The sequence below is a fragment of the Staurois parvus genome, unplaced genomic scaffold, assembly GCF_062004578.1.
Source record: "Staurois parvus isolate SC_StPar_1 unplaced genomic scaffold, SC_StPar_1.0 ptg003069l, whole genome shotgun sequence".
In the NCBI taxonomy this organism is placed as follows: Eukaryota; Metazoa; Chordata; class Amphibia; order Anura; family Ranidae; genus Staurois; species Staurois parvus.
This window is the reverse complement of record NW_028320865.1, coordinates 33,086-45,000: the sequence shown is the minus strand read 5'-3', so window position 1 is coordinate 45,000 and position 11,915 is coordinate 33,086. Positions and strand designations below refer to the sequence as shown.

Sequence of the window (11,915 nt, the reverse complement as noted above, 5' to 3'; positions counted from 1 at the left end):
ATCATTGAACCTCCACCATATTTTACCGTAGGTACTGTGTTTTGTTCTTTGTAGGCCTCATTCCGTTTTCGGTAAACAGTAGAATGATGTGCTTTACCGAAAAGCTCTATCTTGGTCTCATCTGTCCACAAGACGTTTTCCCAGAAGGCTTTTGGCTTACTCAAGTACATTTTGGCAAACTGTAGTCTTGCTTTTTTATGTCTCTGTGTCAGCAGTGGGGTCCTCCTGGGTCTCCTGCCATAGCGTTTCATTTCATTTAAATGTCGACGGATAGTTCGCGCTGACACTGATGCTCCCTGAGCCTGCAGGACAGCTTGAATGTCTTTGGAACATGTTTGGGGCTGCTTATCCACCATCCGGACTATTCTGCGTTGCAATCTTTCATCAATTTTCCTCATCCGTCCACGACCAGGGAGATTAGCTACAGTGCCATGGGTTGCAAACTTCTTGATAATGTTGCGCACTGTGGACAAAGGCAAATCTAGTTCTCTGGAGATGGACTTGTAACCTTGAGATTGTTGATATTTTGCCACAATTTTGGTTCTCAGGTCCTCAGACAGTTCTCGTCTCCTCTTTCTGTTGTCCATGCTTAGTGTGGCACAGACAGACACACAATGCAAAGGTTAAGTGAACGTCTCTCCTTTTTATCTGCTTTCAGGTGTGATTTCTATATTGCCCACACCTGTTACTTGCCCCAGGTGAGTTTACAGGAGCATCACATGCTTGTAACATTCTTATTTATCCGCAGTTGTGAAAGGGTGCCAATACTTTTGTCCAGCCCATTTTTGGAGGTTTGTGTGACATTATGTCGAATTTGCTTTCTTTCCTCCCTTTTTTTGTTTTGTCCCAATACACACAAAGGGAATAAACATGTGTATAGCAAAACATGTGTTAATGCAATACGTTTCGTGAGAAATACATGATTTCCTGGAGAAATATCAAGGGTGCCAACAATTTCGGCCATGACTGTATATACACACACACACATATATATATACACACACATACACAGATATATATATATATACACACACACATACATACATACATACATACACATATATATATATACACACACAGGATCTGGCATTTACAGGTGGGGGGTGCGCACGAGCACTCCTGCCCGCCCACCCGCCGCTGTCATTCGCTACAGCGCAAGTTGGTCAGCAGGTCCCGGCCAATGATTTGTGGCTGATGACAGCTCAGAGCCCATTACTAACAACACAGGGCTCTGTACGGAGAGCAGCCATGCGGCTGTGTTTTCTCCCTGCAAAGCAGGGGTAAAAAACAAACACATCTGTCTTTAGTACAGTATTATCACTGATCACTTTATTTGTGTCACTGGTGATGTCGGTGTCAGTCAGTTAGTGTCAGATTGCCTGTCGCACTGTCACAGTCCCGCTACAAGTTGCTGATCATCGCCATTACTAGTATAAATATAAACACAAATTATAGTATATATACCTAAGTTTGTAGATGCTGTACAATGTGTATCTCAATGTTTGGCTAAAGTGTATATTTTGCTACAATGTATCCACCTTCTGTCTCAATGTGTAGCCAATGTGTATATTCTGCTACAATGTATCCACCTTCTGTCTCAATGTGTAGCCAATGTGTATATTTTGCCACAATGTATCCACTTTCTGTACCAATGTGTATATTCTGCCACAATGTATCCACCTTCTGTCTCAATGTGTAGCCAATGTGTATATTTTTCTATCATGTATCCACCTTCTGTCTCAATGTGTAGCCAATGTGTATATTCTGCCACAATGTATCCACCTTCTGTCTCAATGAGTATATTCTGCTACAATGTATCCACCTTCTGTCTGAATGTGTGGCCAATGTGTATATTCTGCCACAATGTATCCACCTTCTGTCTCAATGTGTAGCCAATGCGTATATTCTGCCACAATGTATCCACCTTCTGTCTCAATGAGTATATTCTGCTACAATGTATCCACCTTCTGTCTCAATGTGTAGCCAATGTGTATATTCTGCCACAATGTATCCACCTTCTGTCTCAATGTGTATATTCTGCTACAATGTATCCACCTTCTGTCTCAATGTGTGGCCAATGTGTATATTCTGCCACAATGTATCCACCTTCTGTCTCAATGTGTAGCCAATGTGTATATTCTGCCACAATGTATCCACCTTCTGTCTCAATGTGTATATTCTGCCACAATGTATCCACCTTCTGTCTCAATGTGTATATTCTGCTACAATGTATCCACCTTCTGTCTCAATGTGTGGCCAATGTGTATATTCTGCCACAATGTATCCACCTTCTGTCTCAATGTGTATATTCTGCCACAATGTATCCACTATCTCTCTCACAAACTTGGGACAACACATGGAGCTCTTTGCCGTCGTACTTTTCTCTTTCCCTCCAGCAGTTATCTGCCTCGGTGATTACAGGTGACATCCCGCTAAGAACTATTGACTTTCATTTTTTTTTGCGCCGGTTTCTCCCCGACCGCGATAAACCAGTCACATCCCTATTCCCTTTGCTGGATCAGCAGCTTTTCTGGCCGTCTGCGAAGTTCAGGATTAAGGGACTTTTATTTCCTTTTATTTGGCATTTAATTCCTCCCTTCTCTATCGATCTGATTTCCGCCAAACTCGCCTGTCCTCTATCGCTCGCTGCGATGGCGGTCACCGGCCATTCCGTCCTGAGCGACCCCCGTATGTGACAGGAATACATCTCAGCGGGCCCCCAAGATGCTTTGCAGCCTTCTCTAGGAAACTTTTTGCTACCCTGGCAAGAATCACAAACTAAACTGAGCAGTTTTACATCCGGCCCAAGGCCGCCATCGCCGCCGATCCATTATTATTCCTGACCGTTCTTGATTTATTGAACGCCAGCATTGCCCCCAGCGCTTTGTAATCAGAGAAAAAAATAAATCCAATTCTGCTCAGATCTAGAAATAGTTGGAAATGATTACAGTCCACAAGCCGCATGTCAGGATGGGGGGGCTGGGGGGGGGGGTGTTACTCACTTTCCACTATGACTGTAATTGGTTGGCTGGTCTTGTTGTCGCCATTCTTGTCATTGACGGCTTGCACGTAGTAGCGTCCGGCATCGGGGGCCACGCTGGACAGGAGCACCAGAGTGTTCTCCTTGGTGATGGCGCTGTGTAGGAAGGAAGCAAAAATCCAAATGAGCAAAATACAACCAAGGCCATCGCCAACAACCCACCATAGAAAGCAGTGCAAAGCGCAGAACTGACCTGCAAAGTGCCAGGACTGTCAGCAGCCAGATTTGACCTTTCATCAGGTTAGGACAGAACAAGAACTGGGTTGTTGGAGGTTTGAGATTGTCAATTCTCTGAGAGCTCTGGATTGCTGTGATCACAGGAGATTCCCTGGCTGCACTGGGATGCTGTGATCACAGGAGATTCCCTGGCAGCATTAGGTTGGATTGCTGTGATCACAGGAGATTCCCTGGCAGCATTGGGTTGGGTTGCTGTGATCACAGGAGATTCCCTGGGAGTACTGAGTTGCTGGGAACACAGGGGATTTCCTGGGAGCACTGAGTTGCTGGGTACACAGGAGATTCCCTGGGAGCACTGAGTTGCTGGGTACACAGGAGATTTCCTGGGAGCACTGAGTTGCTGGGTACACAGGAGATTCCCTGGGAGCACTGAGTTGCTGGGAACACAGGAGATTCCATGGAAGCACCAGGTTGCTGTGATCACAGGAGATTCCCAGGGAGCACTGAGTTGCTTGGAACACAGGAGATTCCCTGGGAGCACTGAGTTGCTGGTAACACAGGAGATTCCCTGGGAGTACTGAGTTGCTGGGTACACAGGAGATTCCCTGGGAGCACTGAGTTGCTGGTAACACAGGAGATTCCCTGGGAGCACTGAGTTGCTGGGTACACAGGAGATTCCCTGGGAGCACTGAGTTGCTGGGAACACAGGAGATTCCCTGGGAGCACTGAGTTGCTGGGAACACAGGAGATTCCCTGGGAGTACTGAGTTGCTGGGTACACAGGAGATTCCCTGTGAGCACTGAGTTGCTGGGTACACAGGAGATTCCCTGGGAGCACTGAGTTGCTGGGAACACAGGAGATTCCCTGGGAGCACTGAGTTGCTGGGAACACAGGAGATTCCCTGGGAGCACTGAGTTGCTGGGAACACAGGAAATTTCCTGGGAGCACTGAGTTGCTGGGAACACAGGAAATTTCCTGGGAGCACTGAGCTGCTGGGTACACAGGAGATTTCCTGGGAGCACTGAGTTGCTGTGATCACAGGAGATTCTGTGGGAGCAAAGGGTTTCTGGGATCACAGCAATGCAGAAGATTCCCTGAGAGGACTGAGTTTCTGGGATCACAGGAGATTATCTAGGAGACAGGGTTGATGGGATCACAGGAATGTAGCAGAATCTCTGGGAGCACTGGGTTGCTGGCATCAGAGGAACTCAGAAGATTCCCTGAAGCATTGGGTTGCTGGAATCACAGGAGATTCTCTAGGAGCACAAGGGTGCTGGGATCCCAGGAACTCTAGAGATTCCCTTGGAGCACTGGGTTGCTAGGAACATAGGAGATTTTCAGGGAGGATCATGTTGCTGGGATCACAGGAATGTAGCAGAATCTCTGAGAGCACTGGGGTGCTAAGATCACAGAAACACAGCAGATTCTCTGGCAGCACTGGATTGCTCGTATCACGGGAGATTCTCGGGGAGCATTGGGTTGCTGGGATCACAGGAACTTAGGAGATTCTTGGGGAGCACTGGGTTGCTGGGATCACGGGAACACAGGAGTTTCTCGGGGAGCACTGGGTTGCTGGGATCACGGGAACACAGGAGTTTCTTGGAGAGCACTGGGTTGCTGGGATCATGGGAGATTCTCTAGCAGCACTGGGTTGCTAGGATCAAAGGAGATTCTCGGGGAGCACTGGGTTGCTGGGATCACAGGAACACAGGAGTTTCTTGGGGAGCACTGGGATCACAGGAACACAGGAGTTTCTTGGGGAGCACTGGGATCACAGGAACACAGGAGTTTCTTGGGGAGCACTGGGTTGCTGGGATCACAGGAACACAGGAAATTATGGGGAGCACTGGCTTGCTGGGATCACAGGAACACAGGAGATTCTCTGGGAGCAATGGGTTGCTGGGATCACAGGAGATTCTCGGGGAGCACTGGGTTGCTGGGATCACAGGAGATTCTCTGGGAGCAATGGGTTGCTGGGATCACAGGAGATTCTCTGGGAGCAATGGGTTTCTGGGATCACAGGAGATTCTCGGGCAGCACTGGGTTTCTGGGATCACAGGAGATTCTCGGGCAGCACTGGGTTTCTGGGATCACAGGAGATTCTCGGGGAGCACTGGGTTTCTGGGATCACAGGAGATTCTCGGGGAGCACTGGGCTTCTGGGATCACAGGAGATTCTCGGGGAGCACTGGGTTTCTGGGATCACAGGAGATTCTCGGGGAGCACTGGGTTTCTGGGATCACAGGAGATTCTCGGGGAGCACTGGGTTGCTGGGATCACAGGAAATTTTCAGGGAGCACTGGGTTGCTGGGATCACAGGAAATTTTCAGGGAGCACTGGGTTGCTGGGATCACAGGAAATTTTCAGGGAGCACTGGGTTGCTGGGATCACAGGTACACAGGAGATTCTCAGGGATCACTGGGATCACAGGAGTTTCTTGGGGAGCACTGGGTTGCTGGGATCACAGGAACACAGAAGATTCTCGGGGAGCACTGGGTTTCTGGGATCACAGGAGATTCTTGGGGAGCACTGGGTTGCTGGGATCACAGGAGTTTCTTGGGGAGCACTGGGTTGCTGGGATCACAGGAAATTTTCAGGGAGCACTGGGTTGCTGGGATCACAGGAGATTCTCGGGGAGCACTGGGTTTCGAGTTCTTTCTTGGTTTATCTATATGAGCAGTTAAAACCTGACAGAAGCATTTCACTCTCTCCAGAGATAAAACTTCCCTAGAGCTGGGTCCTAAACCAGAACATATTTCAGGTCCACAACACAGGCAGGATTGTGCCCTCTAATAAATGCCTTCTAATAAATAGGACCTTCAATGGTGTCTACAGTTTACTACAAGGGACACCCCGAATCTGGGTCTCCCATAGAAGGAGTCTAGTCTTAGGTTCAGCCGGCATATTCATTAAAATCAGTTCATTTCTCTGCCCAAGCTTCAGTAGCAGAATTTTCCTGCAAAAATAAATAAAAAAAACTGGATTTTATTGGAAGCTGTGACATTCCGCTCTCCTCGCTCGGTGACCTGACACCCCCTTCCAGAGTGTCCTCCTCATGGCACCCCGCCCTGCGCCTATCTCCCGGCTCAGCCGCGCTCACAGGGGATCAGCTGCCAGATGATCTGGATAATAATTCTCTGCAATTAGGTAGATAAGGAGACTGTGCCGCTGTTCATTAGGACTGCTAAATTTCAGCATGATGCAGCGGCAGGCAGGTGTTCGAGAGGCGCTGATACCACGCGCCGCGCTCACAGCCGCTTAGAATAGGCTTTGCTTTAATTGTTCTCTACGTTGGATTGTTTCTTCTAAACAGGCAGGGACATGGCACAAGACATGACGGCTTTAAAGGGAACCTGTAGTATTTTTTAAATTTAAGACAGAAAAATTATAAACCTTAATAAAAAAAAATAGGAGTCCTAGTATTCCCTACGAACAGGCTAACCAGGAATTTGGGAAAATGTGGCTCTATGAAGGCAGAGACCTCAGAGGGAACTCCGGGAAGTATTATTTCTCTGAGGGTCATCATAGGGGACATTGGAAGCTTGGGTCACGGAGTAGTAGATGCACCTCCATGTTCAGCTGAGGTGAGGGCCCCAAGAAAGGATCAGGGGCAGAATTTAAGGAGCTGCCTGGTTGTCACCAGAGCACCCCACAAAGTGTGATGGAATTCACTTCAGAACGGCTCCCAGTTTGCGGCCCTCCGACTCACTTTGAAAAGACAACGACGGCACTGGCCTTGGAGGGGCCACTGGGAAGTATCAGTTTCCCAGAGGGTCACCATAGGGGACATCGGAAGCTTGGGTCATGGAGTAGTAGATGCATCTCCATGTTCAGCTGAGGTGAGAGCCCCAAGAAAGGATCAGGGGCAGAATTTAAGGAGCTGCCTGGTTGTCACCAGAGCACCCCACAAAGTGTGATGGAATTCACTTCAGAAAGGCTCCCAGGTTGCGGCCCTCCGACTCACTTTGAAAAGACAACTATGGCACTGGCCTCGGAGGGGCCACTGGGAAGTATCAGTTTCCCTGAGGGTCACCATAGGGGACATTGGAAGCTTGGGTCATTGAGTAGCAGAAGACAGAGGAGACATGGAGTGACCGCAGAGGATGAAATGACACGAAGTGATTCCAGATATAAGGAAGGCAGGAGGAACAAGACTCTAAGGGCATGTATGTTAAATGGAGGTGAGAGCCCTAAGAAAGGGTGAGGGGTAGGGTCTAAGGAACAGAATGGTTTTTGCCAGAAGACCCAGCAAAGAGCAGCTCCCAGGCCTGGGACTTTGAGGCAAAGAAACAGGCAACTAAAGACCAAGAAGCACAGGTACTCAAGTAGGTGCCCTGCAGTGCTGGAATCCCAGGAACACAGAGGAGATTTGAGGAGCACTGGGGTCTCTGGGAGTACTGCAGTGCTGGGATCACAGGAACACGGGAGAGTCTCTTGGAGCACTGGGGTCCTGAAATCCCAAGAATACAGAGAAGATTTGCGGAACATTAGGGTGCTGGGATCAATTCTCTGGGGAGCACTGGGGTGCTGGGATCACAGGAACACAGGAGAGTCACAGGGAGTACAAGGGTGCTGGAACAAAAGAATATTGGAGATTCTCTGAGAGCATTGGGATCACAGAAGAGTCCCTGGATGCATTGGGGTACTGGGATCACAGGAATCATTGGGTGGTAGAATCAAAGATCACAGGAGAATCACTGGGAGTACAGAGGTGTTAGGATCACAGAAACACAGCAAAGTCTCTAGGAGCACTGGGGGTGCCGGGATCACAGGAATGCAGGGGAATCACTGGGGGTGCTGGGATCACAGGAGAATCACTGGGGGTGCCGGGATCACAGGAACACAGGAGAATCATCGGGGGTGCCGGGATCACAGGAACACAGGAGAATCATTGGGGGTGCCGGGATCACAGGAACACAAGAGAATCACTGGGGGTGCAAGGATCACAGGAACACAGGAGAATCAGGGGGGCTGCTGGAATCACAGGAACACAAGAGAATCACTGGGGGTGCAAGGATCACAGGAACACAGGAGAATCACTGGGGGTGCAAGGATCACAGAAACACAGGAGAATCACTGGGGGTGCTGGGATCAGAGGAACACAGAAGAATCACTGGGGGTGCAAGGATCACAGGAACACAGGAGAATCACTGGGGGTGCTGGGATCAGAGGAACACAGAAGAATCACTGGGGGTGCAAGGATCACAGGAACACAGGAGAATCACTGGGGGTGCTGGGATCAGAGGAACACAGAAGAATCACTGGGGGTGCAAGGATCACAGGAACACAGGAGAATCACTGGGGGTGCTGGGATCAGAGGAACACAGAAGAATCACTGGGGGTGCAAGGATCACAGGAACACAGGAGAATCACTGGGGGTGCCGGGACCACAGGAACACAGGAGAATCACTGGGGGTGCTGGGATCACAGGAACACAGGAGAATCACTGGGGGTGCCGGGACCACAGGAACACAGGAGAATCACTGGGGGTGCTGGGATCACAGGAACACAGGAGAATCAGGGGGGTGCTGGGATCAGAGGAACACAGAAGAATCACTGGGGGTGCAAGGATCACAGGAACACAGGAGAATCACTGGGGGTGCCGGGACCACAGGAACACAGGAGAATCACTGGGGGTGCTGGGATCACAGGAACACAGGAGAATCACTGGGGGTGCCGGGACCACAGGAACACAGGAGAATCACTGGGGGTGCTGGGATCACAGGAACACAGGAGAATCAGGGGGGTGCTGGGATCAAAGGAACGCAGGAGAATCACTGGGGGTGCTGGGATCAGAGGAACACAGGAGAATCACTGAGGGGGCCGGGATCAGAGGAACGCAGAAGAATCACTGGGGGGGCCGGGATCACAGGAACACAGAAGAATCACTTGGGGTGCCGGGATCAGAGGAACACAGGAGAATCACTGGGGGTGCCGGGATCAGAGGAACACAGAAGAATCACTTGGGGTGCCGGGATCAGAGGAACACAGGAGAATCACTGGGGGTGCCGGGATCACAGGAACGTAGGAGAATCATTGGGGGTGCTGGGATCACAGGAACACAGGAGAATCACGGAGGGTGCCGGGATCACAGGAACGTAGGAGAATCATTGGGGGTGCCGGGATCACAGGAACATAGGAGAATCACTGGGGGTGCTGGGATCAAAGGAACACAGGAGAATCACTGGGGGTGCCGGGATCACAGGAACACAGGAGAATCACTGGGGGTGCCGGGATCACAGGAACATAGGAGAATCACTGGGGGTGCCGGGATCACAGGAACATAGGAGAATCACTGGGGGTGCCGGGATCACAGGAACATAGGAGAATCACTGGGGGTGCCGGGATCACAGGAACGTAGGAGAATCATTGGGGGTGCTGGGATCACAGGAACACAGGACAGTCTCTGGGAGTACAGGGGTGCTGGAACACAAGAACACCAGACATTCACTGGGAGCACCGGCATCACGGGAATGTTCCTGGAAGTTCCGGGATCACAGGGTAGTCTGGAGGCAGTGAGATCACAAGAACACAGGAGAATCTATGGAAGCACTGGAGTGCTGGGCACACAAGGACGCAGGGTACAAGGGGTCACAGGATACTGGAAGCGTCCCAGAGGTGCACTGGGGATCAAAGCAGATGCTAGGAGCCTGGAACTCAGGAGACACATTGAGTCAGGGAGGTGCAGAGGGATCACAGAAGATATTGGGAAGTGGGAATGCTGAGGAACACGGAGACAGTCATGAAGACACCAGGCAGCACCGGGGACAGTTAGTGTGTAAACGCATCGCTGGAATGCTGACAATTACATGTGCTAGCCCTTTAAGACAGCGCCTGACGGTAGAACCAGAGGCCTCTGATTGGCTGCATGCCAGGGAGCTCAGACAGAAGAAGAACGCACAGGTGAGTGACATACCACACCTCCCTACAGGATGGGGGGGGGGGGTCACCAGCAAAAAATATGCCCAAAAAGGGTATATACTGCGGAGTACTAAACAAGTGATCAGCGCACCTCACAAACCATGAGACAGTCTGTGTTCCATCCATATCTTCTGCTAAAATCCATGACGGCCACGTATCGGCCATGAATCAGCTGTATCATCCTAAAAATCTGAAGAATTTAAGACACAATAGTCCCGTAACAAATCATTCCGATGCAGGTACACGGCCGCTGCTTCGTTCAAGGACTGCACGGCTCAGATCCCCTTCCAAAAATCTTATGCAGGTTCTGTATTTCATCCAAGCGCAGCGCACAGATTCGGCTCTGCATTTTGATGTTTCACATGCTCGGGGATCACGCATTCCTCTGACTCGCATAAATCCTCGGAGAGGGGAAGGAGCGACGCGTTTCATCCCAAACAGGGTCCTTCTTAAGTCTGTTCTGTGCAGGACGTTTGTTTTAAATCTTCAGATTTGTAGAAGATGCAGATAATTTATGGCCGGATTTTAAAGAAGAATTCTAGGCCTGGTATATTTTATACATTGTTCCAGCTTGGACCAACTCTGGGGGGGGGGGGTAGACAGTGTCTCAGACTTGCTGGTCAGTAAAAGAAGGAATAGTGCCCCATCATTGGTGTCAGTGGGAGGAATAGTGCCCCATCATTGGTATCAGTGGGAGGAATAGTGCCCCATCATTGGTATCAGTGGGAGGAATAGTGCCCCATCATTGGTGTCAGTGGGAGGAATAGTGCCCCATCATTGGTGTCAGTGGGAGGAATAGTGCCCCACCATTGGTGTCAGTGGGAGGAATAGTGCCCCATCATTGGTATCAGTGGGAGGAATAGTGCCCCATCATTGGTGTCAGTGGGAGGAATAGTGCCCCATCATTGGTGTCAGTGGGAGGAATAGTGCCCCACCATTGGTGTCAGTGGGAGGAATAGTGCCCCATCATTGGTGTCAGCTGGAGGAATAGTGCCCCATCATTGGTGTCAGTGGGAGGAATAGTGCCCCATCATTGGTGTCAGTGGGAGGAATAGTGCCCCGTCACTGGTGTCAGTGGGAAGAATAGTGCCACATCGTTGGTGTTAGTGGGGGGAATAGTGCACCATCATTGGTGTCAGTGGAAGGAATAGTGCCCCATCATTGGTGTCAGTGGGAGGGATAGAGCCCCATCATTGGTGTCAGTGGGAGGAATAGTGCCCCATCATTGGTGTCAGTGGGGGGAATAGTGCCCCATCATTGGTGTCAGTGGGGGGAATAGTGCCCCATCATTGGTATCAGTGGGAGGAATAGTGCTCCATCATTGGTGTCAGTGGGGGGAATAGTGCCCCATCATTGGTATCAGTGGGAGGAATAGTGCCCCATCATTGGTGTCAGTGGGGGGAATAGTGCCCCATCATTGGTATCAGTGGGAGGAATAGTGCCCCATCATTGGTGTCAGTGGGAGGGATAGTGCCCCATCATTGGTATCAGTGGGAGGAATAGTGCCCCATCATTGGTGTCAGTGGGGGGAATAGTGCCCCATCATTGGTGTCAGTGGGAGGAATAGTGCCCCATCATTGGTATCAGTGGGAGGAATAGTGCTCCATCATTGGTGTCAGTGGGAGGGATAGTGCTCCATCATTGGTGTCAGTGGGGGGAATAGTGCCCCATCATTGGTGTCAGTGGGAGGAATAGTGCCCCATCATTGGTATCAGTGGGAGGAATAGTGCTCCATCATTGGTGTCAGTGGGAAGAATAGTGCCATGTCGTTGGTGTTA

General features: G+C 50.3%; 1 protein-coding gene across 1 annotated transcript in view; it reads right to left on the bottom strand.

Moving 5' to 3' along the window:
- LOC149428638 (protein sidekick-2-like) overlaps positions 1 to 11,915 on the bottom strand; it is a 61,790-nt gene that overhangs the window by 48,301 nt on the left and 1,574 nt on the right. The window contains exon 2 of the mRNA XM_089667168.1: positions 3,003 to 3,136. Within this exon, the coding sequence (XP_089523294.1) occupies positions 3,003 to 3,136 (134 nt within the window). The remainder of the gene's footprint in view (positions 1 to 3,002; positions 3,137 to 11,915) is intronic.